The 12746-nt window shown below is 50.6% G+C and overlaps 1 protein-coding gene across 1 annotated transcript; it reads right to left on the reverse strand.

Moving 5' to 3' along the window:
* Positions 1-678: 678 nt before the first annotated feature.
* On the reverse strand, positions 679-12409 carry LOC124960236 (chymosin-like). The gene is made up of 9 exons (XM_047518914.1): positions 12310-12409; positions 9531-9681; positions 8428-8545; positions 7371-7489; positions 4885-5084; positions 3301-3414; positions 2296-2440; positions 1600-1698; positions 679-816 (listed from the first exon to the last, which is right to left on the reverse strand). Exons 1-9 carry the CDS (start codon positions 12369-12371, stop codon positions 679-681), a joined length of 1146 nt encoding a protein of 381 aa, XP_047374870.1. The 5' UTR covers positions 12372-12409.
* Between the last annotated feature and the right edge of the window lie 337 nt (positions 12410-12746).

Raw genomic sequence — 12746 nt, forward strand, 5'->3', positions numbered from 1 at the left:
ACCACAGTGTTCCCAGGGAACCTCAATGCTGACATCTGGCCTTGAACATCAGCCACTGAGAGCCAGGTTCACACGAGTCTACCCTCAGAAATGGAGCTGCTTTTGAGCCCCTAAGACTGCGGACAGGATACTGAACTGCAGTTCATTCACCCAGGGCGAATGGCAACCTGAGACCCTTGGCTCTCTGCCAGACACTCTCCGCCTGTCACATCATCCATCTTTTTCAACAGCAGTGAGACCTTTCTCCTAATGGACCTTCAGCCTTTCTCTGCATGGGCCAAGTGTTCTCCACTCAGCTCCACCACCATGCCCTTGCCTCTCATCCTCTAGTACTCTTTTTCTAGAAAGATCTGGAGCAGGAGGACAGGTAGGAAAGATGACATAACTGGTCTTCCCTGACCTGAACTTGAAATAGCCATTCCCTTCCTGAAAGTCTCCACCCATCAACTGTCCTCCAACACCCGTGGCCCCAGCCCTGCCAACCAATACATGGAAGTCACAAACCCAGCCCTGTATCAGTGTAGGGTCAGTCCCAATGAGAACAAGGGAGAACAGGCTTTGCAGGAAAGTGTTTATTGAGAACCATCTGCATGATCTGTTTGTGTGCGTGTGTACATGTATTTGTACATGCATGTGTTTGGGGAAAATGTGGTCTGTGATCTGTGGTCAGAGGTGCAATCAGACAGCCTTGGCCAGCCCCACACGGTTATTAGTTCTGTCAAAAATACTGTAATACTCTCGGATGAAGACAGTCCCCAGGATCCACAGTGGGGAATTATTGCTCCCCTGGAAGCCGCTGTAGCAGAAGTCCTGGTCCTGGGAAAGACAAGGCTGAGATGAAGCTGGTTCCAACACCATTTGCAGTGCTTCCTGAGAGGTGTTTGTCTGCCACAGTCCACAATTACTCTGTATTATTTCACTTCATCCTTAAAATCATCTTCCCAGACAAACAAACAACTACCAGATTCACCTCACTCAACAGATGAAAAAATCAAGATTCAAAAACTAAAGTAACTTCATCCAAGATGATCTGGTAGGATCCTGGAGCTCTGAGCCCTGGTCCCCTGCACTGGGCCCCATGTCCCCTACCTGTTCCCTCCAGCCCCCTGCCTCTGGCACTTAGTGCCCACTACCCTGGTGATCAGCCAGAGCTGACCTGAGGACCTGGGGCAACTGCCTCACTAGATTGGGTCACTCAGGATCAGGTCAATGCTGAGGTCAGCAGTCCTCAAAAAGGCTCAAAAAGTCCAGCCCCCAAAGAAACTTTGGGCAGAGCTCTAGGTCACCAGGGCTTAGTGACTTCAGTGAATAGAGGCTCCCAGGGATATCTGTTCCATCTACCCTCCCCTCACGCCTCAACACTCTGTCCTTCCTGTTCTGCATTTCGCCAACTTGAGGCTACAATGGCCACAAATGAGGCCCAAGGATGACATGGCCCCACCCAAAAGGGTCAGTCAGTCTAAATGATGGCCCTGAATTCTCCAGCTGGCCCATGCTACTTCCTGTCACCAGAGCCAGTGCCCAAGAGGAGGAGGGAGAAAGAAGAGGAAAAAGAGGAGGGTGCTAAGGGGAGCCAGGGCGTCCCCTCCACACACCTACCTGGATGGTGTACGCAAAGGGTGGCAAGGAATACTTCCTTCCGTGGATCTCAAAGACAACCGTGGGCATGCTGCTCAGGCTCCAGCAGTTGATGTTAAACTAAAGAATCAGGGAAGGGAGAAGGTTGTCATCTGACCGTAAGAGGCACCCATGCTAAGAGCACAGAACCCCTCCCTTGGCACTATGTAAGCCACAGGTGGAGAGGGGCCCTGCCTTCTCAGAGGACCATAAGGAGGCTTTCAGAATGAGACCTGGTCCCACAACATGGTCCTCAAAGAATCACACTGAGTAGACCAACCCAGGGACAGACCCCAGCATGGGACAAAGAGGGCCTTGCTTCTATATCTTCCCCTGTAGGCCCAGACAGAGTGCCTGAGGACCCTGGGAGCTCTTGGCCAGCAGAGAGGGAGAAGGATACACTGGTGGCTGGGGACCAAGGGGACCCAGCAAATGTCAACAAGGCAGGAAGGAACAGCCTCCCAGAGCACCAGGAGCCAGATCACAGCTGCCATACAAAGTGGGGGTTCCCAAGACAAGGATGGGCTGGAAACCAAAGGCCATTGCCAAGGCCCCCAGGAACCCCCAGCCTCTGTGGGGACCTGGGCTCCCTCACCCCCTCCCTTCATCATTTCTTTCTTGTGAAAGGGGCCCCTACTTCAGGGGGCCTTGGGAGGTGGGGTAAAGGCCTGTCTTTACCTGGCCATACTGGCCTTCTGTGGCTCCGATGGCCTGCTGGATCTTGAGGATGCCGTGGGTAGGCCCGGCCAGCAGGGAGGTGCCTGTGTCCAGAATGGCCTGGCAGCCACCATCGCAGGCCACTACCACACCATTGACAGTGATCCTAGGGGGATAAACAGGAGGACTTGAGGCACATCCTTCTTCCAGCCCTCCCTCCCAGGGTCCTCCCTACCCACCTGCCAAACTCCAGAGGGAGGGAAAGGTACCCCCAACCACCCCTGGCCCGCCTCCATTTGGTCCCTTCCTAGAGCCCCTAAAACCTCCTGAGTTCAGAAGAAACACCTGAAACCATTTTCTCCCATTTCAATGGTCAAATTGAGGACTGCCCACCTTCTGTGGGTCAGAAATCAAACAATGAATTCTAGTGCATTATAGGATGAAATGGGGACTGTACTAGCTGCCTGAAGATCTGGTTTCAAGTTTTCTCTCTGCCTTTATCAGCAGCATGATTCAGGCAAGTTGTCCAGTTTTGTGCACTCACTCAATCTTCTCATCTATAAAATGCGCACATAAGTAACCCCAGCCTTGATGTCCTCAAAGCATGGGGATAATAGGGACTGGGGTGTAGCTCAGTGCTAGAGCACTTGCTTGCATGCACAAGGCCATGGATTCATTCCCCAGCAATAAATTAATAAATAAAAATTTTAAATAGGAATAATAATGACACCCACCTTAGAGGATTTTAGTGGGGAATAAATGATATGGTGTCATATAACTGCTCAGCACTGTGCCTAACAGGTAGGATGTTCTCAATAAACACAGCTAGTATTGTGAATAAAGCAGGTGAATGTGCAGTGTTACCGCTAACAGAAGTCACTGGCCTCAGAACATCCGCTTCAGAATCCTATGGATGCGACCATGCTGCTGTCCTTCTCAGAACCCTGTGGCCTGACACCCAGGACCCCACCTCCCCAACCCGGAGTCAGCGTCTGGTTGGGGCCGAGGCAGGCTCCGCTCACCCACCTGTCCACAGCAAACTGCCAGTACTGCTGCAGGGTCACAGGCACCCAGTTCAGGGAGCCTGTGTAGTAGGATGGGTCGATGGCCCCCAGAGTGAGCATGCTTCCCTGGCCATTCCTGGAACCAAGGCAAGGCATGCAGTGGCACAATGACACCCTGTGGGGGAGGAGTGCCCCCGACGCCCCACCCCTGGGGCAGAGGTGATAGAGCTGTCCCTGCCCCTCACTCTTCCCCACTGACTGAGCTTCCTTCTGATGTCAGCCACTACACCCTTTCTTGTTGGAGTGCCCACCCCTGGGCTCAGGCAGCACTCAGAGCCCAGAGTGCAGCATTATTTAAGGAGGGGAGGTAGTGACCCACCACACAGGTGGAGGACTGCCAGCTCTGCTCTGCCCCCCTCAGGTTCATGGTTGTCCTCTTGTACCTGCACCCACTCCCACCCACCACTCAGGATGTTCTACCCCCAGCAGGAGAGGGGTCTTCAACAAGGTCCCACACTCTGGATTAAGACTGCCACCCAAGCCCGAATCCCCTCAGTTCCTCCTGGGGCACCGTCTCACCCGTGTTGAGGAATGCTTGCACTCTTACCTGCTTCCCATGCTGCTTTCGCTTCCCAGAATCCATTAAGACCCTCTCACCCCAGACCTAGTGCATGCTGTTCCCATTGTCTAAAATGTGCTGTCCTCTGTCCCGCACCTGATAAGTCCCACCTACCCCTCATAAAGTTTGTTCCCATCCCCCAGATACACACACATGGGCATGCACCACACTTGCTTCAACAGGGTGGACTTCCCAGGTGTTGCAAAGCCACTGACTACACTTGAACCTCCCAGCAGAGCTTCTCATAGTTGTTTGATTACAATGTGTAGAAATATATGCCTTTTTTTCCCTGCTTGTCTTGTTTGCTGATGGGAGCCCATCTCCCATCTCAGCTGCTGCACATAGAAGGGCCCAGGAGATGTGTATTGAGTGAATGAATGAATGAACGAATGAATGAATGAATGAATGAACTACACCAATTTACCCCTTGCCTGGGTTCCCCTGGCCTCAGCCCCCCAGCACCTTCTCCTGGAGGTGACTTTTCCTCTTCCAGCTTCCACCCATCCCCAGCCAAGCTGAACTGGATCATCACAGGGAGCAGAAACGCTGGCCCGTGAGCAGGTGCCCTGGGTTCCAGCTTTGGCTCAGCCACAGTTCCCACATGATCATCCCTGCCCAGGCCCGTTTCCTCCATAGTGAAAGGAGAAGGTAGGACTCCTTTGGAGTCAGTTCTCAAAGCCTGTGGATCTCAATGACATGACAAAATGATTTCTGAAGACCCATCACTGGGGAAGAAAGAAGTTCAAAGCTTATAGGCAGAGATGGGATCAGACTTGTTTTCTAAAAGTCAATTAAAGTTACCTTTGACCTAGTGAAATCTGACTGTACAAATGTCTTTACTGGGGGACTTTAGACAAAAGGATTCGGATGGACCAGGAGAGGGCTTGCTTGGGTGCTGGTGACTGGCAGTGTGTCCAGGGTGTGGACACTGGCTTCAGTAGACAGCTCTTACCAGGCTGTCATACCCCAGCTGGGTACAGCTCCTACCTGCTCATGTAAACTGAGAACAAGTCTTGGGCTAGCAGGTGCCTGTTCATCATGTTATCAAACACGGGCACTGAGCCCTCGGAGGCGAGGGCAGGATAGGCCAGCCCCAGAATCCCATCGAACGCAGAGTAGGTAAAGATGTCACCAGGCTCCTGAGTGCTCAGGCCTATGGTCTGATGGGGGTCCACGATGTCGGAGACCTGCAAGAATGTCATTATGACCTCCACCAGGGAGTCCCTGTGACCAGAGACAGAAAAGTTCCAGGATGGGGGCATCCAGTTTTGGGTCACAAGCTGATGTCAGGGTTTCAGCCACAGAGCCCTCTTTCCTTCTTATAAGCCAGGCAGTTATTTGATCTTAAAAAATAAATTTTAAAAATCCCTCCTTCTTCTGCACTCTGTGCTGTGGTTTTGAAGAACTGGCCTGATGAGGCAAGAAGCCAGGGAAGAAAAGACACAGAGCCAGATGCAGAAATTGGTGCTAATGTTGGGGATGAGCCCAAGAAAGGGGTAGGAGGAGAACTGCCCAAGGCCCTCTGCAGGCCTGCAGCCCCCTATCAGCTGTGCCTGGGTGTTCCTCCCTCAGAGAAGAGCTATGGAGACACTACCAAACAAAGAAAGAACGTGATGCATCCTGCATCCCCAAAACTCAGTGTGGATCCCTGTTCTGCCATGTACTGACCGTGACCTTAAGTAAATACCTCTCTGAGCCTCAATCCCTGATAAATCTGATAAATGTAATAACAACACCATCTCCTCAAGGTAGCCCTCAGGCTAAATCCATCCTCCTTAAGAGGCAGACAAAGCCATCTTTTTTTTTTTTTTTTTTTTTTTTTTTTTGGTGGGGGGAGGTACCAGGGATTGAACTCAGGGGCACTCATCACTGAGTTACATCCCCAGCCCTATTTTGTATTTTATTTAAGGCAGGGTCTCCCTGAGTTGCTTAGCACCTTATCGTTGCTGAGGCTACTTTGAACTTTCAATCCTTCTGCCTCAGCCTCCCAAGCTGCTGGGATTACAGGTGTGCACCACCACGCCCAGCAGCCAAAGCCATCTTTAAAAATGGAAGTCAGGTCATGCCACCCTTGCTACAAGTGTCTGTCCAATAAAGCTCAGCATGAAGCCTCCATTCTGGAATCCCCTCATGCCTGGTCCTGCTCCTTGCACCCTGTCTCACTCCTGATCACCCACCCTGGTCCTCCTCTCCCTCAGAGCTCCCGGTCCTCCATTCCGGGGTTTGCACTTGCTGCTCCCTCTGTGGCAGTGCCCCCTGGGTCTTCTCAGGCCCAGCCTCTGGAACTGCATCATTTGAATTCCAGCCTGCAACAGGCCACTATGTCCTCCAGATCTCTGACCCCAACCCCCAAGCACTCTTTTCATACTTTCCAGGTTCATTCTCTTCATGCCATTCAGTGCTATTCAAAGTCTTCTGACTTAAGTGTCCCTTGTCTCCCCCCTGGACTGTAACCATGATGGTACAGGCCCCCCATCCCTCTTGTTCACCACTGTATCTTCAGTTCCAAAACTCAGGTTCAATAACCATTCACAGAATGAGTGAATGATGACTAAATGCCGAAGAATAAACTAATTAATTCTTTCAGTCAACAATGATCATTGAGAGTCTGCAATATGCCAGGTACCTGAGGAGATAGCAAGGGACAAGAAAAGTACCTGCCCTGGGGGAACTTACATTCCAGTGGGACAGACAGACAACACATTTCTAAAAGAAGTAATATAAGCCAGCGTGGTGGTGCACCTCTGTAATCCCTGGGGCCTGGGAGGCTGAGGCAGGAGGATCCTGAGTTCAAGGTCAGCCTCAGCAACTTGGTGGGGCCCTAAGTAACTTAGCGAGAACTTGTCTCTAAATAGAACTTTTTTTTTAGAAAAGGGGGATATGGCTCAGTGGTTAAGCACCCCTGGGTTTACTCCCTGGTGCCAAAAAATAAAGTAATACAGAACAGTAATATAGAACATGTCAGATGGCTGTCACCCTCTGAGGAAAAAATACATCAGGATAGGGTAGGGTAGGCAGTGGTGAGATAGACGCCATTGATAAAGTGACATCAAGCAAAGATGTAAGAGGAGATTTAGGGAAAGCAGGCTGGGAGGGGAGGGTGCCAGAGGTGGTCCAGCTGTAGCAAGGGTGCACATGGGGTAAAATGGACTGTGGAGTAGGTGGCACAAGTGCAGAATGTTCAAACCTGTTGAGGACACATGAACAAGGACTGGGGAGATGGAAACCGGAACCCAGAGGAGGCTCTCGGGTGGGGCTCTGCGGGCTGACAAGGGAAGATGAGGAGGGAGGAAGGGGACACCCCACAGCTGGCTGGGGCTAAAATCCCTCTCAGAATCCTTCCCAGGTGAACAGCACATGAAAGACTCCTTGGCACCCACACAGGTGCAGCCCACCTGAGCCAGGGTGTCTGGGCGGGAAAGCAGCTGCCAGGAAAGTCAAGGTGAGCACTAGCCACCCACGGCCCCACTTACAGTGACAGTGTCAGAGCCCAGGAAGCCCAGCACCATGCCCGTGGCATACTGGACAAACAGGGGCTGGCTCAGGTTCTGGAAGGTGGAAGACTTGGTCGGGTCAAAGCGGTGGTGTTTTTCTGGAACACAGACCCAATGTTAGTGGGTTCTCAGGATCTTCTCGCTACCTAACATTGCCAGGACTGACCCCTTGCCATATTCCTATAAGAATTCAGTCTCGCTGGGGTGGTGGCTCAGTGGTAAAGGGCCTGCCTGGCATGTGTGAGGCACTGGGTTCGATTCTCAGCACCGCATATAAATAAATGAATAAAATAAAGATCCAGCAACATCTAAAAAAATTAAAAAAAAAAAAAAAAAAAAGAATTCAGTCTCAGTACTGGCCATTCCCTCTTTTAAAAATGAGCAGCTTCTTCTTTCTACGATCTTGGTCCCACAACTAAGTAGAAAATATTCCTTTGCTGCTCGACCCAGCTCTGGTCCCAGTGCTGCCTGTGTAGCTTCCAAACAAAAAAGAAAAGAAAACCCATCTCTGTGGTTCCTGTGGACATTGCACTTGTACAAGCTGAGTAATCTCAGCCATGCCCCTACTCCTCTCCATACCTTGGTTTCCTCATCTGTGAAATGGGGATAAAAAGAGTACCCACCTCGCAGGACTGCAGGGAAGGAAGTGCCTAACATATGTAAATGTTTGCTCTTCATTAGTAACAGGCCCTCTCAGTATTCTCCAGTCACCCTGGCATGTCACAGCTCCATTTTATAGAAAGGAAAATGGAGAACCCAGCAGAGTAAACAGCTGGCCTTGGCTCCCAGTAGGGATGAAAGCATCAACAAATTAGGTTCCCTAATTAATTTCCAGCTGGTGTTTTTACACATCAAACCCATGATTTTCACACGTTCGCAGTCTGTGGCCAGCTGGCAGGACTGAGCAAGGAGATGGGATCTAACTAGAAGACTGGGAAAGTCAAGTTTGCTCTTTACCCCAGGCCACCCCTCCCCACCACTCTGATCACTGGGTGGATCTGAGTGTGGGGTGGGGCAGAGCAGGAAGGTCACTCACGGCAGGCTTCACTGTTGCAGTAGACAGAGGGCACCCAGAGGTCTGAAGAGCCTGTGTCGAACACCACGGTGAACTCTTGGGGTGGGGTCCCAATGTAGATCTTTCCAAAGTACTGACTCTGAGGACAGATAGCTCTGGATCAGAGGCAGGGGACAGTGAGAGAGGGGAGGGTCAATGCTGGGCAGGAAGCATGTTTAGGTTTATAGGCCCTGTGCTTTCTGCTCAGAGACCTGGGAGGTCAGGGAGAAGGAAACAGAAGGATTCTGGGGACGGTTCTTTATCTCAATCCCCACATGTGCTCCCACCCCCATCCATTCATGACCTGGTCCTTCCACGCTCCCTACAAGCACTGCTACAATCAGCCTCAGAAGCAGACCTCGAACCAGAACTGAAATCTGCCTGGGAGAGGGACAGGGCCACCACTGCCAGGGCAGGAAGAAGCTGAACACAGAGGTGGGGCATCAGCTGTGTGCAGGGCCCTGAGACCTAAGCCATGCTACCCAGTCCCTCCTGCCTTTGCCAGCCCTCCCCACATTTCGGAGCCAAGGTTGGGGATCCAGAAAGGTGAAGATGACCTAGATATGGAAATGAGAGCACAGAAGGGGAAAAGGTTGGCTGTTACTGCCAAGAGTGACAGATGAGAGAGATACAAGCTTCAAAATGGAAAAGGGCACAAGGATGTTTCCTCCTGGTTCCTGGGTGGGAGGGAAAGGAAGATGGTGCCCATGTCCTGGGCAGCCCATTTTTCAATGGGCACCAATTATACCAGCTGTCCCCATTCCTGCTGAGCCCAGACTAAGACATGGCTTCCTGGACTGGGAAGGCAAGCCCGAGGTTGGATCAGGAGCAGATCATGGGCCCCGGAGGGATGTTGTATGATGAAGGTCATCTGAGTTCAGACCATTTCAGCAAGGACATTGGATCCCTAAAGTCAGAGTGTTGTCTGTGCCAGGTAGGCGGCCCACTGTAGAGCTACTGAGGGCAGGAAGATGGAAGATGGTCTCTTCACAGCCCCTGGGTTCCACAGTTCCTGAAAGAAGGAAAGCCCCAGGAAGTCAGGAACCAAGGGACAGGAGAATTCAGGCCTGGGATGAGTCACTCACATCAAGATAGTTGGCCAGTGGTTCCTGGGCCACTTTCCCAATGCTGGAGTTCTTCCTGATGAACTCACTCTGGTGTTTCTTCAGAAAGTCCTCCAGAAGCCCAAGGTCCTGCAGGGTGCTCCTCAGTGACCTCCCTTTGTGTAGCGGGATCCTGAGGAGGTGAAGAAATTCATGATGAGGGAGGCTGTGGACTCCGTAAACTATCCCCACAATGCTGTTCCCAGTCCAGCCTCTGGTCACCAACCCACTGACTGAGGCCAAACATTTTTTATCATAACCCAAAGGAAGAAATATATTTTATGCAGGTTGCGGTTGTAGCTCAGTGGAAGAGCGTTTGCCTAGCATGTGTGAGACACTGGGTTCCATCCTCAGCACCACATAAAAATAAATAAGTACATAAAATAAAGGTATAAAATACAATAACATTTTATATCAGTTCACAGACCAATGCCTAACCTTACAAAATGCAGTAAACCAATACTTTTTATTCTTTTCTCTTTTTAATGGTGGAGACTCACTAGATTTATTTTATAACTCACTAAGGATTTTGCAGTGCAAGTTTGAAAGATCTAAGAATATCATCACTCATTCAGTCACCAAATTCTTGCTGCATACCTACTTTGTGCCAGACACTCTACAAGACATGGAATAGCAAAAAGGTTAAAATCTCAACCCTCCAGGAGCTCCCAGTCTGGAAAGGAAAACCATGTCTTCCACACCCTGTGATGCTCCTGCCCTCTGCTAACCCTTCTCTCCACTCTCTGGGTAGCTTTTGCCCTAAAGTGGTTGAAATTCTTTACAGCATTTCTCAGCACAGAGCTAGGACCCCAGGAACCTCTTGATCCAGTTTAGGTATTAGCTAATGGAGGCAAGTCACCAGGGAAGAAATCAAGAGGGGAAAAAGAGCAGAAATTTATTCTAGACCTGGCTCTCACCTGTTCATGACAACTTGGGAGGTTCCCCAACTTCTCTGAGCTTCACCTTGGTGGCTTCCCCAAACCTTCTAAGATTCACTGTGGTGGCTCCTCAAAGCCCTCCAAGATTCATCCTCAGAGATTCTCCAAATCTCTCTGAGCCTCATGTTGGTGGCTCCCCAAAGCCCTCTGAGCTTCAGGTTCCTCCTCTATAGAAAGGGTAATTTCTTCCTTCCTTTCCAACTACTCTTCTGACTCTGTCTCTGACCAACCGGGTGAATTTATCTGTCCTCTCCTATAGACTGAAGGAGAGGAGATTCCCATGGTTCCTTCTGCCTCTGAGAAATATGTGGCCCTCCTTTGGGGGCAGGTAGGGGGCTAGTTTAAAGGACAGCTTAAGACTGCAGATTCAAAACTACTCTTTGAGAGCAATAAATTGGCATCGATTTTCAGACTCACAAAGAGAATGGATTTTCTCAGTTTGTTCATATCCCAGGCCACCATATGGATGCGCCTATATGGACAGATAAATGACAGCCTCTTCTCTGGTACTCTCACTCCTGGCTCTCAGACCTGACAGAAATGAAAGGTCCACAAGATGTTTCTCAGTTTTTGTCTCAGATGATAGGAAAGGACTTAAGCATACAAGGAACGGGGCTGGACTGAGCTCCTGAGAGCAGCTCCCAGGTACCTTTCCTTTGTCTCCATGTCCAGGCCCCAGAATGCTTTCTGCTTGGCTCCATCTCCAGTCCCTGATTGGCTGTGGATTTAATTGCTAAATGCCTGATGACTCCCCCATTAAGAATCTGAGCCTCTGCTGAGCTGACCTATCCCAGCTCAAGGCCTCAGAGAGGTTTTTCTCCAAGAGAGAAGTCAGCAGCATCCAGATGGCAGCACACTCTCTGGTGCTGAACCAGGATGGCAGTACTTCCTGGAGGTTTCAGCACCAGGGAGTCCCCAGCTCTAGCTCTGTCTCCGGCCCCTGGGCTGGGTCTGCCAGCACCCCCAAGGACCAGGACTTCATTTTTAGAACTACCGTGAAGAGGACTAACTGGTTGGAAGCACCCTGATTAAGCACCCTGATTCCTTTTCAGGCATCCAGTTTCCCCCGGGAGGCGCTCAGGCTTCCCTGTGTTCAGGCTTGTTGACAGGACTCAAATCCAAGCACCTGCAGGTAGTGTGCTGTCATAGCGAGGGTGCAGGCCACCTGGGGCCAAGCTCTGGCTCCTCCATTACTAGCTACATGGTCTTGGGCAGCTCAAGGACAATCCCTCCTTCCCTCCCTGAACAATAGTTCCTAGCTAAGCCATGAGGATTAGTAATGGTATAGGTAAAGGTTAAGGGCCTGGTATCTCATAACTAACAGCTCAACAAATATCAGCTATTATTTTTGAAGGAGGCCCAAACTTGAACTTCACCCTCAGAGGACATCACAAGAAGAGAACTTGGTTTTGTTTAATGAATGCATGTATAGCTTTTACCGTGTGTCCGACACTAGTTAAAGCATTTTTTTAAAATATTAGCTCATATGATCCTCATAACAGCCCTATTAGACACTATTATGTAATTTTGCAAAGGTGAGGAAACTGAGGCACAGAGAATTCAGGTAGTGACAGAGTTGGGAATCAAATGCCAGACATTTAACTCCAGAAGTCATGCCCTCATCTCCTGGGGGTTGCCCATCTGACTCCTCATGCTAAGGGGCACATTGAAGGGAACATGCAAAGGCAAGACCCACAAGTGACTATCCTAGAACCAACAGCACTTCCTCCCAAGACTCCCCAGAGCAACAAATGACTGGAAGTCCAGGGGCACACTACCCAGAGACAATGCATGGGATGCCCTTGGCAGGGTCTGATATTCACCTGGTAACAGTGCTGCCCTGGGAGAGAGCAAGGACTGCAAGGAGCACCACGAGGCACCTCATCCTGGACCACAGGTGACCACCACTCCAGCCAATGCCCATCCTCACAGCCTTTATAGAGAAACAGGGTTCCCTCTGGCTGGATGCCCAGACTTCAGAGTCAGCCCCTGACTTCAGACCACTCCACAAACATAGTGAGATAGTACCCAGACTACCTAAGACCCACATTGATAATGGCCACAAAGTCCTCCACCCTAGGAACTTCAAAGATGAAGGGTACACAGGCCTAATCCTCAAGCTGGGAAATGTCAACACAGGTCCCTCTGACCTGGTTTCCCCTCCAAGTTGGACTTATGTGCCAGCGCAGGTGGGGCTGTTCCCAGGAACCTATTTCATGTTCCACCTTCTGCTTTGTAAGAGTCCTGTTCTCAACAGGCT

The sequence above is a fragment of the Sciurus carolinensis genome, chromosome 1 (assembly GCF_902686445.1).
Source record: "Sciurus carolinensis chromosome 1, mSciCar1.2, whole genome shotgun sequence".
NCBI classification, from domain to species: Eukaryota; Metazoa; Chordata; class Mammalia; order Rodentia; family Sciuridae; genus Sciurus; species Sciurus carolinensis.